The sequence below is a fragment of the Brienomyrus brachyistius genome, chromosome 12 (genome assembly GCF_023856365.1).
Source record: "Brienomyrus brachyistius isolate T26 chromosome 12, BBRACH_0.4, whole genome shotgun sequence".
NCBI lineage: Eukaryota > Metazoa > Chordata > Actinopteri > Osteoglossiformes > Mormyridae > Brienomyrus > Brienomyrus brachyistius.
This window is the reverse complement of record NC_064544.1, coordinates 8,522,666-8,545,688: the sequence shown is the minus strand read 5'-3', so window position 1 is coordinate 8,545,688 and position 23,023 is coordinate 8,522,666. Positions and strand designations below refer to the sequence as shown.

Here is a 23,023-nt window from a genome sequence, read left to right as displayed (position 1 = left end):
TTGCTGATCGGGATGACCCAATCGTGTAACAACGACTTCTGGGTGAGGCTCCCTGAACCCGTGTGGGTCTGGGCTGCCGCAACCGCACTGCCGAAAGCCCAGAGGCCCTGGCGGAAGAACTCACCGCCTACACAGGCACTCACAAGCACACACACACACACACACACACACACACACAAACACACAGGGGTTTGCGATGCATTAATGGCGCCCTCTACTGGACATATTCTTAATGACGCCAAGCTGAAATCCCGCATTTGAGTTGCGAGTGCTGTGCCGCTTACCCGATGTACTGAAGAGGGTGGCTCTGATGGATCACAATCCTGCACGTGGGACAGGTGTTATTCTCCTCCAGGTATTTCACCAAGCAGCTCCTGCAGACTGAAGAGCAGAGAGACACTGGCTGAGATCCACATCACGCTCGGAACTCTACAAACCAATGCAGTCCCCCCTCCCCCCAGTGGCACCTCTTAGGCACTATTAGAGCCAACAATGTCATTTTAATAAGTCTGAGCGTGTCAAAGGACATCCCTTCCATTTGATCATGTACCAGGAAATGAGCTAATGAGATTACATTACGACAAAGCGTATAATGAACGTGTAATGGTCTTTGATTGAGTGCTGAGAGAGCGCCAACTGGTGTTCTACAAAGTCACCTTGTAACTGAAGATCCTCACCCATAAGCCATGGGACAGCCGTTCATTTCTGGACCGATGGCGCCATCTACTGTACTGTGAATTACTTAGGAGGGAAATGCGCCTTGGAATCCCACCGATCGTCATGCTGTTAATCACTGTCTTTGAAACAGGAACGGGCTCCACAAGCTGCTGGTGAATGGAGGAGCTCGATTCCAAGTCAGAGTCACAGAGTCACTTTAATTCGGTTGCGGTTTGTGGAGTGAAAGTGGTGATTTCCTAGCACATGAGGCAACCCTTGAACTACTAGCTGAACAGCAGGCAAACTGGACTCCGTGTCCCTAAAGCTTCAGGAAATTAGGAAGTTTCTATTCCTCAATTACCCAAGATTCCTCATCCCCATCCTCGTTCAGTGGCCATTTTATTTATGCGAGCCGGACGACGCCAAACTCGCTTCCTGCATTTTGCCGCAAGCAGAATGATTTGTGTTTCAAAGCCTGTTGGAAAAGACCAGGGTGTTCAGCATTGCCCTGGGGAGTCTAAGTGCTTAGTGGAGAGTCAAAGCCAATTTAAACTTCCTCCACCCCCAACCCCCCCGAAACAAGGTCATATATGGCTGCTGTTTAGACAGTTGCTCCACTCTGCAAGTCAATAACTTTCACACGGAGTCACAAAAAAAAATAAATCATATTTACCACAAGCTTGACATCATTTTGTAATCATTATCTCAAACATTTTGATTTAAAAAATGGTAAGTTTGAGAAGAAAATTTTGCTCTAGAAGCAGGTTTATGTCAGGGAAAGTCTGCTGTAGACAAGAGGTCACATGGACAGAGTGGCGGGGGGGGGGGGGGTCACATGGACAGAGTGGCGGGGGGGGGGTCATTTGGGCAGGGTGGCAGGAGAGTCACACCCCCCACCTCCGTGTCTATGTCACATGGACAGGGTGCCCAAAACCTTTGGCTGGATGCATGTAACCCTCGCAATAAATCCTGTTTGATCCCTGCTTGCTCGTCGCAAACTTCGTTTCCCATGCGCAGCAATCCAAAGGAAGATGCACCGAGTACCAACGCAGGAAACTGCATTAAGGTAAAATATGCAGTGAAATACAGCATTAGATACTGCAGAATGTTAGTATAGGACAGAGAAACAAAGCAAACAGCAGTGTGTGTTCTGTAACCAGGCGAATTTGCTAGCCTGCTAGTGGCTTTCTAGCTAATTTCGACATGCGTGCTCAGGCAGCGGCATCTTGTGCTCCGTTATATACACAAGACTTCATTAGCGATAAATCAGACTAGCTACGTTTGTTCCTAATCATGAAGTCAATTTCTATCAGCTACACGTAGGTGTTTTAAAAACCCCAGAGCCTGTATAAGAGGGAGAACCGACTGCCGAACATGACAACGCTAATTATACACACAGTCCCATTGTTTTTTGAGTGTAAGCAGTTTCTTCTCCGAGTTTGCGTGTATTCAGTACCAATTCGCACATTACGATAATTAAGAAAGAGTTGGTGCGCCTACTTGTGTGGGCACGTGCAAGCATCGGCACCCGTCAGCCATCGCCACAAATTCTGTGGGAAACACCGGATATAAATTACAAACGGTTACGATCTCGTGTCACGGTTCCGAAAGAGGGAACTGTGATATCGTCCCCCGCCCCCCCCAACCTCAACTCACTGCTGCAGGTGCAGCCTGTTTATCTCTCATTACGTTTTTAACGTTACAAAAATCATTTTTCATTTCACAAGTAGTATTATAATACATGTACAATCACAAAATCGTTATTATTATTTAAAGTAAGGCCACGCTGTATATTTTGTAAATATTACACATTACTCGGCTTGCAATGGTACACCTCTTGGTCGTGTACCACTACCATTTATATACTTATTAAAATACTTGTATTTTAATTAAATACATTTTCTTATTTTGTAAGGGATTATTTTATTGCGTTTAATGAGCAAGTATCTTTAATTTGTAACAAGGTACTATGAAGTATTTGTGATGTCAGTATCTCTGATCGTACCATGTCGGTTAAAAGCCCAGTAAATTTCCACTGCAGGCTTTCCCATATTTCATACGAGACGGCATGGGTCCCCCGCAGGTTCGAGTCTAGCGTGCCAAACTGTGGCATGCCCTCACTGGCTCCACCCTGTGCCTGGCATGTGGTCCGTTGCGCACGGCGCGATGCCCAAGGAATCTGCGTCAATCACCTCAGGTTTCCTTTCTCTTTTCCTGTAACACAGGGGATGCCCTGCCATACTCTACAGAATAAAAACTTAAGTTTTCAGTCTTCCAGTCCAAAAGGCTTCCACACCCCCGCGCCTCGCCCCTAACAGCCCGGAGGGCGGTGGGGTCCACCTTGGCCGGCCCCAGGCAATGTCCTTCCTCATGGGCAACCTAAGGCTTCTTCAGTGTAAAGGCTCAGACCTCCAGGGTAAGAAAATCTATCGTGTTACTTTACAGCAACCCTTTAGTGGTCATATTTAACTTGAGGGCGATTTCCCCAACTCCTCTGCTTTAGGACTCTGGAAGGTAGCCGATTTGAATCCCTGGGCTGCCACACTGATGCCACCATTTGGCCCCTGAGCAAAGCCTTAAACCCTCAATTGCTCAAGACCCCCCCCCCCCCCCAAAAGCTTGCTCTCACCTCTCTGTGTGTCTCATGGAGGGCAAGTTTAGGTAGGCAAAAAGAGAAATTCCCCAGGGGGATGAATTCAGTACTCTGATCTATAGAATTTACCCACATTTCTGATTTCGGGAGAGATAACGCAGGATTCTGCACAAACATGGTGACATTTCTGCTTCCTTCACGGTTCGCTTTTAAACCGCAGAACTTGTAGCTACGAAAGACAGCAGGCTTCCAGACAGCATCTGTAGCCCACACCCCCTTTCCCTGCAGTAGCTGCCCCCCGCCCCCCTGCCCGGCCTGGCCCCCGCCCCCGCCTGAGCAGAAACACGCTGACGAAGGCTTCTCGCTGTGACACGGTCCGTGTTTGTTTTCAACAACGGCTCAGATCTACCCCAGTGTCCCAAACAGCGCAGCTGGGCTCTGGAGAGACCCAGAGCCTGACCTAACAGGGAAGGAATCGAACAGCTCTGGAGGAGATGTGACAGGTTTACGGGGGGGGGGGGAGGGGATCATTCGGGGGGCCGTGAGGAGCAGACGACCACCTCAATCACCTCTTAAAGAGGCATGAAAACCCAGGAACCCGGCAGCTGAGGCTTCCCAATGCACCTCACGCATTTTTCTGATTTGACTGAGCCAATTCCCAGAATGCCCCATAGTACTTGGTCATTAACAAGGCCTCCCAGGTAGAATGCACTCCAAAACCCCACCACTGCCACCTCCCCCTCTTCAGACCAACTGAATGGAACTTTACAAGCTTTCAATGGTTTTAGTACTCAGCAGAGAAATTTAATTGGCTGAGGTAAGAGTGGGAGGCGGGGCCTCGAACAGCAGAACCCGCAGCCTGACTGAGTTGAGGATAAAAGTTCCCTTGACAGCTGTGCTGTGCAGTGTGGTGCCCTGCTCCCCCCCCCCCCCCCCCACCCCACTGAACTCTGGTCTTCAGAACTCAAAACGCAGGAAATTTCTGTGCTCCTTTATATTCCAGTAAAATTTGGGATTATTTTCCCCTGCGTTTTCAATTATATTCAAAGAGCATCCACCTTTCCTAATATGGAGTTTATGGAGTGTTCCGGATTTTACCAGAAAAAGGCCACCAGACACCCGGGACATCAGAACCCACCGAAGGGCAGAGTTTGGGCCAAAAATCCATTAAGGCCTCAACACAGTGAACGAGTAATGGCTTTGAAAGGAACCCCCCCCAACCCATCCTCAAATGCAAGCGTCTATGACTCATGGGAACTCCGCATTCACCAGTGATAGAATAAAACGTGAAAGCTACTGCGCCCCAGCTGAACATACTAGCCGGCAAAAAAGCAAAGGTCTCTGAACATGTTAAAAGCGGGATTTCAGTCCATCAGCAGGTCTGCAGACACTGAATTGCGCTGATAATTAATCTCCTCCTGCGCTTGGGTGACCCAGTTTGCTCTGAGCATGTGCCAGCACAAAAACACACACAAAAATCCCCAAAATAAAAGCACGATGTATTTCAGTACTTCTTGACAGCGACAACACGTTAGCATTTAACGGTCTCAGTTACAGACCATCGTCGTTAAATTCTTTCCTCCCCATCCGGAAAAGCGAGTCAATCCTGCATTATTATAAGATCCGAGTCGCTGGAAGTTATTCATGCCGTTATCATTCTTATGACAATCGGTAGTTTGCAGGTATTGGTTCACAGCTGTAACAATCCCAAATGAGGACCTAAGAATTGATTATACTGCGTTTTCAAAATACAACCACCAGGTGGAGGGATGGAGCGGGTGAGCCAAATTCACCTCAACTGAACTGCAATCACCTCAACTGAACTACTTTTTGTCTTGGGGATGGGGGGGGGTGGGATTGGAACCAGACAAGAGATTTAAAGAAAAGCCAAAGTTAAAGAAAGGTAAATAAAAAGTGTTAAATCCTTGATTTCATTGCGGACATGTAAGGTACACTGCAGTGTAATTTGTAAATGCCCTTTTGAATACATTAGATATTTTAGCTCGCTGCTTAAAAAAAAAAAACACCACCACATTAATGCTAAACCCACAGAACTGTTCCATACACATCGATTGGTTCATTAGGGGGACCACATGATCTGTCAGACCAATCACCACACTCGTGTGTCCTGCTCAGGAATTAGAGAAAATCATAATATCATAAAAAAAAACAGGCACAGCCAAAGCCTACAGAGAGAAGCCCTGTTCTAGTTCATAGACCTGAGGCCAAGTGACTGCAAGACCCAGCTCTCTAACTAGTGACTCTGCCCTAAGTTCTGAGCAAGGCTCTTTACATCATGGAATGTGAGGCAAGATCTAGCTCTGAAAGGTGTTTAGAAGGATAAATCTGCAAGTCGGTTGTCACTCCTGCCCTGGTGACTTAAGGTGGACGTTGGCTACTATTCCAACTGAACTCTTAATGCATCAACCACGACAGACAGACATGACCAGACTGAGAAGAGGCCCAAACTGCATATATCGGGAGAGGCTGGTTTTCAATGCATGAATTCTGACAGACCTGCGAACACGACAGTATCATAGTGTCAGATACTCACAGGTGTGTAAGCACTCGGTGACGGTGGTGGCATCAATCAGGTAGCCCTCACAAAGGCGACAGGTGATATGGGCGTTGATATCCCAAAGCTTGATCCTCCTGGTCAGCATCTCAGGGTTCTGGACAAGAGGCATGGGGGGAGGGGAGGTAGATGCCAATTTAGTCCGAGTGCCACTAGGGGGCAGCAGGGAGCACAGTGTTTAGAGGACTGGACAACAAGTTAGAAGGCTGTATATTTGATATCCTAATAAGACAGTAATCCCCTCAATCTGTTTCAGTAACAGTCTCCTTTTTAACCATAGTAATAAAAAAAAATCACATCATATAAAATACACGGGACAATTTTAATTGCGCAAATTAGCCTTTCTAAAAGTACGGTCATCCATCGTTTTACATTGTATCGCGTAATGCCCGACAGCAATAATGTCCCATAAGAGCCTTAATAAAATTTATCTAGAGACGTTTGAAGCAGACATAGTGGATGTTCTTGAACGTGTGTGCAAAGGAGCAAGAACCAAAACAAACCAATTGTGCTGCCACTATAGAGGTTAAGTTAAATATGTGCTACATTGTATCTTGTGTTATACAGTATATTTGATCTCTCCCCTGTAATGATTGAGATACACTGGATATCACTGGATACTTCATTCTAATCCCTAATCTCTAGGCTGGTTTCTCAACTGGCTCTTGAGCTGGACCTTCAACCCCAACTGCTCCCGGGTTTGGCTGACTCTGCTTTCTAAGATTTGCATGGATTTGGTAAAATTTTACGTTACTTTGACAAATAAATTAAATGTATAAAAACATCCTTCTATCAGTGCTTACCTAGTAAACGGGGCCAGGATGGACATACAGACGGACAGAGACGACCAGACAGACAGAGAGAGAGAGAGAGAGAGAGACAGACAGACAGAGAGAGACTGCCGAAGGCAGGAGTGAAATGCGCATCTACAGCCCTGGATAAGAATCGAGGAATTCCATTGCAGCCAAACCCCCCCCTCTGAGTAACGCCTCTTTGTCCATGGCGGGACACAAGGCTCTCGGCCCACGGCAAAGGATTAACGGGGCAGGTGGCAGGCGGCCTCCACGGCCGAAAGCCAGAGACCCTTGTGAGAATGTGCCCGGCCTTCACTGTGCCTGGTCCCGGGTGGCCCTGGACCTGGGTGACGAGTTCACAGAGCATGTAGTGTGACAGGCGAGGAGACACCCCCAAGTAGACAAGGTGGGATTGCGGGGGGGGGAGGGGGGTGCGAGCCAAAAGCTGAATAGAGGTCCAGTAAGTGAATCCAATTCGCTAAAAGCACACAGTACTTCCCCGCTCCCCAGGGATTCAAATAGCTGACTGTTCTCCTAGTGCAGGGACCTGGAGAAACGCATAACTGATTGAAAGATATACTTTACAGACAGAAGTATTGGGACACCTAGTCTTTACACCTACAGAAGCTTTTACGACATTTCATCCTAAATCCATAGGCATTAATACAGACTTTGTTCCCCCTTCGCAGCTATGACAGCTGCCATTCTTCTGGGAAGGCCTGCGACAAGTTTATGGAGCATGTCTGTGGGAATTTCTGCCTATTCATCCAGAGGAGCATTTCTGAGGTCAGGCACTGATGTCGGACATGAAGGCCTGACTCGTAATCTCCATTCTAGTTCATCTCATAGGAGTTCGATGGTGTCGAGGTCAGGGCAGTCAAATTCTTCTGCACCAGATTCACCCAACCGTGTCTTTATGGACCTTGCTTTGTGCCCTGGGACACAGTCATGCTGGAACAGAGAAGGGCCTTCAATCCCCAAACTGTTCCCACAAAGTTGGAAGCATAGAATTGTCCAAATTGTCTTGGCATGCTGAAACACTTAAGAGTTTCCTGCACTGGAACTAAGGTGCCTAGTCCAACCCCATACCATTATCCCTCCTCCACCCAACTTTACAGTTGGCACGATGCAGTGTGGCAGGTAACGTTCTCCTGGCATCTGCCGAACCCAGACTCGTCCTTCAGACTGTTAGACAGAGAAGCATGACTCGTCAGTCACAGAACATGTTTCCAACTGCTCCAGAGTCCAGTGGCAGTGTGCTTTACACCACTCCATCCGACCCTTGGGATTGCGCTTGGTGATGGGAGGCTTGCATGCAGCTCTTCGGCCATGGAAGCCCATTCCATGAAGCTCCCGGCGCACAGTTTTCATGCTGGGGTCAATGTCAGAGGGAGTTTGGAACAGTTATTGAGTCAACAGAGCGTTGGCGTCTTTTACACACTATGCGCCTCAGCACTCGGAGCCCTGCGCTGTTACTTCACATGGCTGTTGTTCCTCAAATGCTCCCACTTTCCAATAATACAACTTTTACAACAGTTAACCGTGGAATATCTAGCAGGGAACTTGCTAGCAACCAACTGACTTATTGCAGGTGGCATCCTATGAGAGTACCAGAGCGGAATTCACTCAGCTCTTCAGAATAACCCATCCTTTCACAAATATTTGGAAACCCGTCTGCATGGCGAGGTGTTTGATTTTATGCACCTGCGGCAATGGGACTGAATGAAACACCTGAACTCAATGATTACCAGGCGTGTCCCAATACTTTTGTCCATTAAGTCCATAAATATTCACGTATGATATCAGCAGTAGCTGAACCTGTTACCAACTGTGTCTTACTCTGGGGGAGCAGTGGGGGGGGGGGCACTTCATTGCGTGAAGTGTGTGACTGCCAAGGGGAAGAGCCTGGCGCCGCTCACATTTTTAGCCACTTACCGTTTGTTCCCTATTTTAGATCCTAGTTTGCTTTTTTAAGCTGGTTGGCTGTTGAAGCTTTAGCGGAAGTAAAGCTGGCCTCACCGCCAACCGCCCGCAGTTTACAGTGCAGCCGTTTCTGCCCACGACAGTTTAACGCGGCGGCTTTGATGGACAGCGTGCTTGGGGGGGAGGGGGGGGTTGAAGAAGGCAAATGTAGGCTTGCCTTGCTGAGATGTGGACCTATTCTACTTAAAGGCAGGCCTTCCTGGACCAGGAGGGAGACCCGGGTCTTACCCCTAAAGCTGCCATGTATCTTCAGCTGACGACGCGAAGACCACCTCTCTTCCGGCGGGTTAGCGGTGTTAGCTGTGCATCGCGGGAGGAGACGTCATGAGGCTGGGGAGAGACAGCGGGTTATTAGTCAATAAGTCAGGAGCTACATGCGTAATCTGTGATCTTACTCCATAAACCGGGTTAAAGATCCAACACACTAGAGGTGAAACTTCCTCACAAGTATGAAATCTGGTCTCCAATGGCCAGTCTGAGGCCTCCAACAGATCGCCAGGCTTAGAGGTAAAACTGGAAGCACAGAAATGGCCCAAGTGCAGAGCACATGGATCTACGCGTCAACTGCTCCCGCAGTCCTCCAAGACTTCTGTGGAATCAGCACCTAAGACGGATCCCCAGGCAGTGATACTGCCTCACACACGCAGCACCCAAACAGGGATACAGGGATCACTGTACATCAGGACTGAACCTCGTTCCATAACCAGCACATTAACAGGGCTCATTCATAAACCGCATTTCAACCATCATCAACCACTGAAGGGCAACGCAACACCTGCATCCGTTTCGCTGAGCTGATGAATAACGTTCACACGCCGAGATGTTTGCTTGATATATACATCTATATATTTTTAAACCCAGTTACTAATCACTTACTGTCGGGCTGCAAAAAACAAATTTGCTACTACGGTTATTTTTTTTTGTGTGGTTCTGTGGCGTGAATTTAAGATATTTCTGATCCGAAAGCCTGCCGTAGAAACCCACAGACACTATAGAGGCTAAACGGTTACCATAACAACAGGGCCCGCGAGTGAGCATGGTGTCGCGGGTGAGGAAGGGTGGAGAACTGTACACCATATGTCAACACCATAACTCAGACCTCCACATAACCCCCCCCCAGACACTCTGCCAACCTGTCGCCATGTAAGTGGTCGGGACAGCGGGGAGCACTGCGGAAGGACGCGGGCTTCGGCTCAGATGGCGGATTGTTCAGATCCCACTGGTTAGCCTGAGCTTAAAAAAGCCCCTTTGGGCTAAGAGTACAAGATAGATCTTAAAGGTAGCTGGGACCTTCGTTTTGAGACACTTCAGCCATTTCCATGGGAAATATCACCATTAGTGCGTCTATCGTGTGACAAACAGAAGCATCCAGTCGTTATAAAGCTTCCGGCTGCTACAGTAGACCAGTCCATCATCCTCAGATTGCCTACTGCAGTGTTTCCACACCTGGTCCTCAGGGCCACACAGATTCAACATTTCTGCTCCCTTCCAGCTCCCTACCAGACAGTCCACATTTTTGCTGGGAGAGAGCAAAAGACCTCAATCCTAGAAAGTCACCTTGGGACTCCCACTCCCCTTACATTATACATTCTTAAAATGCATTCAAGGGCCCCTGTAAAGTGCTGGGCCCCCTGAATCTGCCAGGGTATCCATGCCCCTACTGTGGCCCCTGTAAAGTGCTGGGCCCCCTGAACCTGCCAGGGTATCCATGCCCCTACTTTGGCCCCTGTAAAGTGCTGGGCCCCCTGAATCTGTCAGGGTATCCATGCCCCTACTGTGGCCCCTGTAAAGTGCTGGGCCCCCTGAATCTGCCAAGGTATCCATGCCCCTACTGTGGCCCCTGTAAAGTGCTGGGCCCCCTGAATCTGCCAGGGTATCCATGCCCCTACTGTGGCCCCTGTAAAGTGCTGGGCCCCCTGAATCTGCCAGGGTATCCATGCCCCTACTGTGGCCCCTGTAAAGTGCTGGCCCCCCTGAATCTGCCAGAGTATCCATGCCCTACGACAACTCTCCCTACAGGAAGAATATGAAAACTCCACACAAACACACACAGCAGAGGTGAAACGTCCTTATCCCCTCAGGTGTGAGGCAACAGCGCCACCCATCGAGCCACAGGGCCAGTGCACCACTGAACAACCCTATACAGCAGCAGATTAAACAGTTTTTATTTTAGTTTTTAATTTTGGTCTCGGGGGCGGCATGGTGGTGCAGTGGTTAGCACTGTTGCCTCACACCTCTGAGACCCGGGTTTAAGTCTCCGCCTGGGTCACATGTGTGTGGAGTTTGCATGTTCTCCCCATGTCGTCGTGGGGTTTCCTCCGGGTACTCCGGTTTCCCCCCACAGTCCAAAAACATGTTGAGGTTGATTGGACTTGCTAAATTGCCCATAGGTGTGCATGCGTGAGGGAATGATGTGTGAGTGTGCCCTGCGATGGGCTGGCCCCCCATCCTGGGTTGTTCCCTGCCTCGTGCCCATTGCTTCCGGGATAGGCTCCGGACCCCCCACGACCCAGTAGGATAAGCGGTTTAGAAAATGGATGGATGGAATTTTGGTCTCACTTTATTTCGAGGGGAAAGGTATAGGAGTTAAAGAGGAGATACTATAAATGAGTAAATGTTCTCTCATGGTCAGTCAGCAAACGCCTCAAACATCGAGGAAACATTGTTGGGGCTGCTTTAACATTCTGCAGGTGTGGAGGATAAACCAGAAGTCAACTGGACATCCGCCTGCAGGCCAGAAGAGGAGAGGTACAAGAGCGACCCCGCGGGAAAGAGCACAGACCTGCCGTGCTGACGTGGTGCCCCTTAGTGTTCGCTGCCGAGTCCGTAGTGCACCCCCTGAAATTGTCCTATCGCACTGATTTGCCCCCGCGTTCACTGGGCCTGGCAGCTGACCTTTCCAGAATCAGACCTGCTCCCTCACGGGGCCCGGTCGCCTTTCAGCCCCCGCGGTATCCAGCATGCCCCCCCCCCCATCTCTGCACGAAGGTCACCGATCTATCCAGCTGGCCGTCCTGTAAGGTAGGCCCGCAGCCTGAGAGGAAGTCACGGCATGGAATGCACTCCGCTCCATGTTCCCTTTTTATATCTGCAGCTCGTTCTCCTGCTCTGATTTAATCCCCACTCGGAGGATAAAAGTGCGCGGTCGGTATTATGGAGGTGGGGCCCCAAAAAGTCAGCCTCGTGACTCACCCAACTGCATCTGACGCACACGGATGAGCCCCTGGGGCAGCGCGCCCCCCCCATACCGCCGGCCCAGAGCGGCGTGCTAATTAAGCGGCTTTAATAAACGCCGACGCTGGCTTCCCGCCGAGGGTGGGGCCGTGTATTCCAGGAGGATCAGAGGAACGGCATCAATAAAGCAGGGTGCCACCAAACTCGATCAGCGGCATTGCTGGGGGCAGCCATCACATTCAAGTGTTTTTGGCCTTGAGGCCATCATTGGGGGGGGGGGGGGCAAAGACCACCTGGGACAGGTAATGAAGATTTAGGGTTTTGAACCTTCCTGGTCAGCAAAATATACCAAGCCTAGGGCTTGCTAACCCCTGCAGATGTCTGCGTCCCCCAAACAACACCTGCATGTCACCAGCGAGCCGAAGTCCGATTACTGGCGGCTCGGTTCTGTCGTAGACTCTCCCCTCTCAGCAGAATCACAAACTCGGAACATCCTGTCCCCAAAAAAATGATTGGTGGAAAAACACAATGAGAGCAGCATCTCCTGGGCCATCCTGGACTTCCAAGGTGGTGGGCGGGGGGCAGTTATGGGTTTGCTCCAGCTATCAACCTCCGGGCCCCTACATGGAAATGCAGCCCATCTGTGCTAAGCCTCTTACGGACACGCAGTAGGGTCTGCAGGACACGCAGTAGGGTCTGCAGGACCCGGGCGCCTCGCAGCTGCTTTGTTGCGCAAGTCTGGCAGTTATGAGGCAAGGCGCCGGGCGGACCCGCTCCGCTGGCTTGTGACGCCAGAGAGCTTCCCCTGGAAAAGCCGTCGCTTGATGGAAGCCAGACTCACGCTTCCTCAAATCGCAAAACCCTCATGGCCGGGCTGATCCTGTTTGCTTCTCTTTCTCGAAGCACATATGGCTGTGTTTTTGTGCCGACTTCCCACTCGCTCCCATTTTATTGTCATTGACACCCTTAAACCAGTGTTTCCCAATCCGGTCCTTGGGGATCCACAGTCGGTCCACGTTTTTGCTCCCTCCGGGATCCCTGCCAGACAGTCTGCATTTTTGCTCCCACCCAACTAGGAACGGGGAAGAAGCAAAAACGTGGACTGTCTGTAGGTCCCTGATGACCGAACTGGGAAACACTGCCTTAAACCACTAACAATTCACCACTAATGAAATGCTGCGGGGACACCCTAGATATTATAGTCAAAAATATCCCCATTATTATCGCTACAAGGTGCTTCAGAGCCTGAACACAAGTTCATTAGTGACCGAGATGATTAATCCACCATGTCCTTTTCCTGCCTCTCTTTACAGTTAAAATCGCTTCTCTAATTTCTGCAAGGTAGCACATACGTTTAAAGGGAATATTCCGGAATCTACCCAATAGCAGGATTTAAATGCCTCGCAAATGTCTGTGAAGGGCTCACGCAATACCAACGACCCAGAAACTTTCATAAAACGACCACAGGAGCTCTCTGCTTCAGGACCTGCATCGGCATGCCAGCTACAGACAACTGACAAGCTTGATAACATCTGCAAACTTTGGCTCCAATGTCACGAAAAAGAAAAAAGCAGGGCTGCCAGTTTATTGGCTTTTAAGTACATTAAAAATGCCACCCACCCATTTCCAGGAAAACATTATGAAAGAGGCCTGGAGGAGAACACAAAACATCTACCGTCGCCTTTCGACACATGGGTATGATCGATCAACGTCCCAAGCTCTCGACAGCCACACCCAGGGATAAGACACACTCCAGGGTACACGGCATCACCCTGGAGTGCGGGCGCGGTGAAATCCAGCTGGACTGGTAATCCAAATACGATACGTCAACAGGGTGGGACCTCGAGCCGCAATTCCAAGACGTGCCTCCAAACTACAGCCCTCTTTACCGAAGCATCAGCCTCTGAAATGAGCCGTCGCCGCTCTTCCTTTCCGCCGATTCCCGCCGCGCTGGAGTCGGACCAGTAGCAGTCTTACCCAGAACCGTCGCCACCTCCCCAGCGTCGTCCTGCGGACGGCAGCTAACCCTCACCACGTTCGCCGAGGTTCTCCCTCGCGAGTCTAGGTGTAGTGTGCAAATCCCAACTTCTTTCAGATTCTGTGGCACCAGCATGACTCACCCTCCTATTAGGCAATAACCAAACCGTCTTCTCGCTGCTCTAGACGTGGTCCTATTCAGGATGGGTCACACAGACACAAAACATGATTGGCAGTGCCACTGGCATATATCTGACGCAACTGCGGGGCCTCAGACACAAACTGAGGTTTGAGGGAGTTCTAAGGATGTGCTGACTCACACAACAGGACGCCTGGCAAGGCATGCAGGCCAGCCTCCTCGAAGAACACGCAGAACCTGGCCGTCTGGCACATTCACAACAAAAAAATAAATAAATATATGTATAGATGAATCATCATTTGTTTGAACACAAATTACTCACTGATACGTTGTACCATGTAATACTAATTAACGGAGGACGCGTGACCTTATCCAAGTAGATGCCAGTTGAGTATTTAATGCTGCACTGCAAAGTTAGAAAATAGTTTTTTTTCAGAAAAGCCCCTTTGACGCATCTGGGACTCACAACTGAAAAACGAGTCATGAAATGGTACGATAAAGGGCGACGTTCCAGCACTGAGGCGTCTGGCTGCTCATTCGCTACGGGACTCGCTCACGTGCGGCTGTAAGCTATACAGCTCGGCTAGCAGATGATTTCCCCACATCAGGCTGGAGGGGACAACATACTCCTACAGGTTATTTGAAAAAATTTTTTAATAAAAACACACAGTCCATCACCCACAGAGGACTAACATGACTAAATCCATTTTCAGCAAAATCATGTACAAAACAGTAGCTTTAAATTTTTTTTTTAATTAACAATTAAAGGCAGGAAGGTTTTGACACCGCTGAGCCTTGCGGTGGACTTCCCCCCCCCCCCCCCCATCACGAGGTATGACATTTCCACTCCTGTATTACACCAATTACTGGCAGCATGAACTCGACAGCTGAGTTTCTCACCATTACCTTCAGGCCGCCGAAGAATGATGGCCTGGCGATGCCGGTATCAACAAGCAGTCAAGACGACCACGTCGATCCACCAGATACTCATGGGGGCTTTCATGCACAATGAAACTTCCAAAATAAATGTTTCAGATCCAGCCCAGGGACTTGCAGCGTCAAACACAGACACACGCAGACAACACAAGTACAGTACCTGCCCGGAACAGGGCTGTTTACGCAGTCACGATCTTAACTTCCTGCTAAATTACGAAAAAACAGCCACGAAATATTTAATGTCTTTTATGTGAGTTTCAGCAAAACCAGGGGACTCCCCCCCCCCCCCCCCCCCCACCCAACAGATTATCACCTCCCGCCACCGTACAGTGTACATCACGTGATGATTTGCTAAGCGCGAATGTAACGCAAATTACCAGGTAGCTAAAGGGAAACCATCAATTCTCAATCAAGAGAGGAAACTACCCCCCCGGGGGAGAGGAGTTCACCATATGAGGTGGCGCCATTAACTGGACCCGTTCACCGGTGTAGCCCTGCAAGCCCAAGAGGGCAATAATGTGACTTAGCTGCAGTCAACATGACCATGACTGTCCCCGGGATGACACGATGCACGCTCACACCGCTGTCCACTGCACACGTCACCTGGAGCTTTGGGCCATCTGCGTTTGAGGAAGCAGGTCCAGAAGGCTTAGCGGGAGGTGCTGCCTCTGACAGATATCGTTTCCAAAGATCCCCCCCCCCCAAACAACTCTCATTTTAAAAGATAACGATTCCTACCCCCCTACCTCTTTTTAAAACAAAACAATAAAAGAAAGCATACCAGCGAAAAATCTTTCTTTGAGGGGCTACTGTAACAGTGTGGCTGTGTCAAAAAAAAAAATCACACCATTACAGAGGGGGGGGGGAAGCCTGAGGGGGAAAAGCTGCATTTATTCACCGTGCTGATGTTGCTCGAGACAGCCGAGCCCTAGCAGTGCAGCGGCAGACGGACCGGTACCCTCTGCCAGGGCGAAGCGTCGGCGGACACCCGCTGCCCGAGGCTCCCGTCTCGACAAGACGACGGCTTCCTGACAAAGCGCGGCGGTAACGAGAGATACGCTGTCGGGCTGTCGCTGGGCTTTCCGATCGGAAATGGCTCCGATTTCAATGCGAGGTTCGGTTCTAATGCCTGAGCGGAATCCATTCAAGGGTTGAAGCAAAAAAAAAAAAAAAAAGGGGAGAGAAGAATGTAGATCGCGAATTAAATCCGCCGATTGGTGAGTCTGCAGGCGAGGTATACTTATAACAAGAAAAAGCATATATATATGGTTATATACATGCTTTATATATTTGTATAAAAACACTTGGATAATGACTCCCCCTGCATCAATAAGGGGGAGAGGGGGCAACACAGGACAGCAGACTGACAGGAAAACCTTCTGATTATCCAGAGAAGCAACCAAGACCCAGGAATGACACTAGAACCACTGAGGAATAAAATCTCCATCCGCTGGAATCTGCCCTCGGATCAGACTGTGGCAGGGAGAGGCGGTCAGTGACAGGCCGTGTCACGAAATAAGGCACCATGGCTGATGGATCTACATGAATGCAATTTAGGGACGGGTTTTAATGTTCGGCGACGTGCCGTACAAGGACCTAACAAAACCGAGTGACGGCCGACAGCCACTGTAGGTCACCACACAAAGTAAAGAGGGTTAAGGGTTAACAGCTGAAACACCCGCAGATCTGTCTCGCCTCAGAAGCCTTGGTTAACCTTTCCAGGAAAGCCAGAGGATGATGCAAGTGCATGGAAAGCCTCTCCTCAGCAGACCCTCTGAACCCAGCAGACCCCTTGAACAACATACTCCATAAAAGGCCCAACAATGGACATTATAGAGCTACTAACCAACCGGCAACAGCAACATCATGACAGTGCGCATATAGCCTCACAGTGCCTACAGAGATAAAGAGGCTCTGGACGGTCCGGAAGACAAAATTAGTAGGTTTACACTTGTTCTTCGACAGCGTGTCACTACATGAATGGGCACTGAACCCAACATCAGGGGAGGGTCTCAGCAAAAACAGCTGGAACCTTTTCTGATAAGCATGTTCAGGGGGAGCAGCTTTGGGCTGGAAACTTTTTTTTAGACATCTGTTTGGCAACCCCCACACAACTGACAGGAAGGGTTCGATACTACAGAGCTGCGCCCACTGACGTGCTTCGGGCTTCGGGCCAGTGAAGTGAGTACAGCACCAGCAACAGTTTGGACAGGCCAAGCCACTTGAGAAAGTAGAGTGACAGAGTGTCACATGACATGACCAGGCCACCAGACCTTAAACACAGCAGAGATGGTTTGGGAGGAGTTTAACCAGAGAGTGAAGCAAAAGCGGCCAATGAGAGCTCAGCATGTATGTTGGACCTCCTTCAGGACAACGGGAAAAGCATCCCAGGAGGCCACCTCAAGAAGCTGGTGTAGAGGAGACAGTGGGGTCAGCCGGGACCCGGAGTAATTGGGGTTAAGGGCCTTGCTCAAGAGCCCAGGGATCACTCTGCCAACCTAGGGATTTGAACCAGCAACCTTCTGAGTCTCAACCCACAGAGCTGCCCCCCTGCACCCAAAACAAATTCTATATTTTTTGGTTTGACACTTTTTTCGTCAGAGCATAATTCATAAACATTACAGTTTTTTTTTTTATATATATATATATATATATATATATATATATATATATATATATAATTATTCTAAAGAAAGGTGTGTCCAAACTTCTGATTGGTACTGTACATCCCAGGAAATATAAAAGCCACATCGTCCTTATTATTCCATTGGGCTGCAGGCCACCATCACATCCAGGGAAGAATTCAGCACTAAGCAACCGGCCCAGTTACAAGGAGCAGAAAGATTCCGAGCAAGCGAGCCGCGCACAGCGACCGGCAAACATCATATGATCCCCGTCAGCAGCCATACAAGCATCTGCTGGATGCAAAAACCGAATTGCTCTGGCGGCCACAGCTACCAAAAACGGCAAAACCTCAGCTTTTCACACCTTACGAGCCAAAGAATTGCCGGTTACCGTTTGCTGCTTTGTGTCTTTTGGGTAATTACAGAAGAGACCTCACTGGGAGATCCACTACACTCATCATTCAGAACGGTGTGGAAAAGCAAGCATGGATCAGCTTAACCACAAACCAGCGGGTGCAGTGTGGGCCAGTAATGTCAAAGAACTCATTAGAAGCCATAAAAATACGCGGCAAAAAATCATAGGCTAGCCCAATTATTTCTGAAGAGAACAGACAGCGAAATTCAGTTTCATTTGCAAAGCAACATCAAAACAAATCTCTGGTTTCATGGACTCCCCAAACAAAAATGAAGAGGGTTTCACTGTACAAACAGCAGAAATGAAGACATCAAAGAGGCATGGAAGTGGGATGGACAGACAGGTGCCAAAAGCACCATGAAATGGCATCAACATGCCTCGTAAAGATCAGAAAGATGTGGGCGACAATTCAAACGCGCATCTTAAAAACACGCCGATCGCCCACTTAAGAGAACTGACACACAGAGCTGACCGACCACAAGCGTGCGCATGTCAGCCGACAGACGGACTCCTCGGATTTCCCAGTTTGTTCTACCTTGAACATAAAAAACATTTTCCAAACCTTTCCCAGTATTTATTTTAATATTATCTTTTATACAGAACATGCATTTTTAAGCTAAAGACGCAAGTGTTCAGCCGACAGAGGTTTTAAATTTTCCACAGAATGCCTCGTCTCCGGTTTGTGGTCAGTATCGAATGGATTCGAACCACGCAGTTTTCATACAAGCGGGATACAGCTGAGGAGAAGCGTGTGAGGTTATATTAATGAACGATGACGTAAGGCCGTTCTACGAAACATAACGGGGAAAAAAAAAATAAAAAAAATAAACTGGGCCAGTGTGAGACTCCAACACAAATCAGTGATCCAGTCAAATGATGCTGTCAAAAGAATAAATCAGTCAAAGCACATAACATTAAAAAAACAATAATAAAATGAGCATCCATTCATCTGAAAGCTTTCGGGGAAAGTTTATCGCTTTGAAGAACAAAGAAAACCATTTCAGCCCAAAACACACTATTTATTTTGAAGAGTCCGCGAATCTTTGTGCTTATTTACACTTTGAATAGCCCAAGTTAAGTTCACAATTAGCGAAGGTTAGCGCTGCTTCGCAGTCCAAGTTCAACCCCGCTCACAAAGAGAGGCTTATGCTGCCGGACAAGACCGGCTTTGTGGCGCGTTACAAAGCGAGAGGCTGCACAGGCCTTCTGGTACCGGCCTGGTCCCCAGACCTCCGCACTGGTGGTGGCATCAGCGGAGGCTCTGGCACCCTACCCCAGAAAAGAGCCTGCCAGGCCCGGAGGGAGAAGAGTGGGGAGGCTGGCTCCGGCCCCCACTTGCTTGATGGGTTGGCCTGGGTCAGAGAACGGTCAACGAGAACAACAACCTCCTCTCCTTTGCGCAAAGAGCCCCCTTGTGGTTGGAGGGGGTGGCTACACCGGCCAAACAGCCCTCTTTGACTGCGGGGTATCAAACCCACAAATAATAGCTCCTTCCAAAAATCACAGACCGAAAGCAGCCTGTACTTACACCTTTATTTTCAGTTTGCCAAGGCCAAATCCTGGTGCAGCTCCACGAAGCACTTTGCTCCTGCTCCAGAAGGAGGACAACTCGGTCCCTCTATTTAATTTGGCGATGCGGTAAACCATCTTGGTATAGACCATTTTAGCCGCGTACAAATAGGGCGCGAATGCAACGCAAGGACACGCGCTGCCCTGCTGAACACGGAGCTCCTCGAGAAACCACAAGAGCCACAAGCCGAACAGAATTAAACCAGTCTGGAACCTTCTGACTCAACGTTAAATTAAAAAACGCAGCCCGCTGTGGCACCAGCCCACCACCAGGGCCAAAGAGCAAGACTTAGTTACAGCAGCTTAGCAGGCAAGTGAGAGAGCAGAGGGGTGCCACTAATGCTTGGACACTTCTCACTGCGGGTGGCCTACTGGGCCCCCATGCTCACCAAGCAGCGGCACACATTACAGATTAGGGTCAGGGCGCATCTCAGAGGGCTGCGACTGGCGCCCATCATGGGCTCGACTCCCTTAACCAAATGAGCAATCTTCTGACCCTTAACCCCAACTGTTCCATTAGTGCAAGATGCTGGATGACCTCGAGTTTTCTTCACTTGTCAAACAAAAGCATCTAAATGTAATGTTGCCTCCTCCCTCCAACTGACTCGTTCGAGGACTTCAGACAAAAAAAAAATAATAATAATACATCAAGAGTTGTGCAAACCAGACCCAAAATAACCCCTGGAGTCCAGCCTCAACATCATTCTCTACGACTATTCCTAACCCAACAGCTGGAATCATCACACAACATCTCACTGATAGCAGAGAACAGGTCTGAGGGGAGGGAGAGAGGGGGGGTCAAGAGCTTCAGCCCGACTATATTATCTTGCTTAATATTCTACTGACATACCGAGGTGTGTGAAAGAGTTGGAGAAACCATTCATCTGGAGAAAAAAAAAATAGAGAGAGATCTGCAAAATTTCTTTCGAAGCATACAACTGTCCCATCCCGCTTACAAACCGTAACACGGGTTTCGAGGAGAGAACACTGTGGAGGGCCATCGACCATTAGCAGCCGTGAGTATCCACAAGGCGATTTAACGTTTTTATCAAGGCCATGTGAGAAGCTTGCAAGGCTCCACACCCTGTAACCGGCTAACTTTTTTTTTTTTCCCCCTGGCAAATAAAAATGCATCCAGGCTTCCGAGTCCGTTTAATGACCTTGGGACTGGGAGAGAAGGTTAAGCGAGTTCATCTGAGGGGAATAATCCCAGTATAATCCCGCATATATCCCAGTTGGCCAGAGGGAAATACTGGGATTCTCTATCCCACAGGATCTAGGGAAGTACAAGCAAGTAGGGGAGGAATCAGATAATTGAGACGGTGATCACTAGAGTCATTGGTCTGTCATGCATTACCCCTCCCAACCCCCCCCCCCCCCCCCCCCCCCCATCCCCCCACCCCCAACACACAGACACAGGAAACAAACTCTCTGGCGTGAGTGTTCTGTCAAAGAAGAAAAAAAAACCTAGATTTTGCAGCATAAAAAGGACTAGATCAGAACTCCGAGCTATTAGTTAAGTTCTCCCCAAACGAGCCTGATGGGCCTCCTCTCCTTCGTAAATGTCTTGTGCTCGTATGTACAACAATGAGCCGATCTAGATGGTGAGCGATCGTTAGGGCCGACCGGTGGAAGGAAGCGGCAAGTGTGCAGAACTTCAAAACACACGCGGCGAACTCTGCCAACTCTAATTATTCCGGCAGAAATGCATTAATCACGAGAGGACCAACCGCCAAAAGGCCGCGTTGCTGCTCTAGCTAAACGCAATACTTTCAACTAGACAACGTACACAGACGAAGCGCGAGCATAACTTTTGCATCAGAAATGATTGCCATTTATTATAATAATAGCTAGTGCCTAATAAAAGTCACCATTTCCAGGAATTTTCATTTAGGCAGGACAAAACTGTATTTAATCACCCTAACCTTTAAAGAGATAAATAAATTAACCCCGCACAAGACAAGCCGGTATAGAAATTAGACAGCTGAATGGATAAAATAAAACCGGCTTTTTAAATTTCCCCATGACGTACCTGGATTACCGGAGTACTGGGCTAAACAGATCACCTTTCTGTACCTCTCTCTCACATCAGATCCCACCGGTAGAAAAAGATTCCTCCTGTTTGCAGCATGGTTAGGTCATTTACCCCCAAAAGCACAGTTAACCTAAGGTCACTGCAAAGCTAGCGCTAAGCTAGCGAATGTAGCGGCATTCCCGGCCAGTAAGGACGCATTCCATGCAGTTACACGCATTACACAAGTACACCCCAGCCAACTGTGACCTCTGCAAAAGGTCATCCAGCGAACGGGGGCTTCGAGGCCCCCGGCAGGTGATTTCCTGTCGTGTGAAAACACCCCCCCACCCACCCGTGCCGCTAAGTAGCTTTCAGAAAGCAGGCCTGTCTCATTCTGCAGCCTGCCGCGTGTCCTGTTTGGTGCGGGGGCGCTCGCTGCACGCCCCCGCTCGCGGGTTCCCTCACAGGAGCGGGGGTAGACAGGACAGCCCGGGGGGGGGCTCGCCGGGAACATGGTTAAAAGAGAGTGGAGAATCAAAGAGCGTGTGGGGAGACCAGACGGGGGAGTTCTCTTGAGCAATTCTGCTCAAAATAAGTAAAAGGCAAACAGTATAAAGTTCTAACTGCATATAACACGATCTTTCCAATAAAGCATCGCAGTGAACTACAGCAAAGAGAAAACAGCGGCTGCCAGCCATTTTCCTGACCTCTGCCACCGAGCGAAACCCAGGGCATAAAAGGAAAAACGACAAGCACACGAACCACCCATTTATGTCACGCTCCCTGACTGAGACTTAAACCCCCCCAACAAAACTGTACATTTTCCCATATAATATAAAAACCCATAAAGTTTTATCATTCCAACCATTAGAGCCATATCTGTCTAAAAAGCTCAAATAAAAATAAAATAAAAATAAAAACATTTTGAGATCTACCATTTTGCAATTTGTCGCAACAGATTTTTAGCAGAAATTAACATGACCATTTAAGTAATACATGCATCACTTATACATAAAAACGAAAGGCAGATATGTGTCACTCCACACAGTGTGTGTTTCACCTGAACGTGGGAAGGCCGCTGAACGCATACGACAGGCTCCGACTAATCCGGGGTTAAACTAGGAGCGAGACGCCTGCTGAACACGCAGGTAGGACCTGAAGACCGAATTCCCTGCTGGTCGCTACATTTCTTGGCACGAAGTGGCTAGTGGCACCGGGTGGGTGAACCGTGAGTGTCCACGGCACCTCAGCCTCGCGGCATCTCAAACAGGACATTAATGAACGGAACTTAAAAAAGAGAGAGAGACAGGCCGTCCAATTACAACAGACAATGATGTCGGGGGAGGGCAGGCAGCAATGAGACCACCTCTTAGCTTCCAGGCTGTCTCTCCTCCAAGTCCCTCACAGGTGGGACATAATTAGGGGGTAATTAACCCATCTGGCACAAGCAAACACAAGGCAGCTTTAAGTATATCTGGCTATATGGCACTCAAGCAAATTTCTGACCTTTTTTTTTTTTATAGAAGGATACTTGGCAGGAGCCATTTAGGTTAGCAGCTCTGTCCAAAGGTAC

General features: G+C 48.9%; 1 protein-coding gene across 6 annotated transcripts in view; it reads right to left on the bottom strand.

Annotated features, from left to right (window-relative positions):
- LOC125704793 (polycomb group RING finger protein 3) overlaps positions 1-23,023 on the bottom strand; it is a 41,628-nt gene that overhangs the window by 14,289 nt on the left and 4,316 nt on the right. For 2 of the 6 annotated variants that reach the window (XM_048970811.1, XM_048970814.1), the window contains exons 2-4: positions 8,831-8,932; positions 5,805-5,922; positions 285-381 (exon numbers count right to left, since the gene is read on the bottom strand). In XM_048970811.1, coding sequence (XP_048826768.1) covers positions 285-381; positions 5,805-5,922; positions 8,831-8,845 — 230 coding nt within the window. In that variant the 5' untranslated portion in view covers positions 8,846-8,932. The other 4 variants (XM_048970816.1, XM_048970815.1, XM_048970812.1 and 1 more) reach the window with 4 other exon arrangements.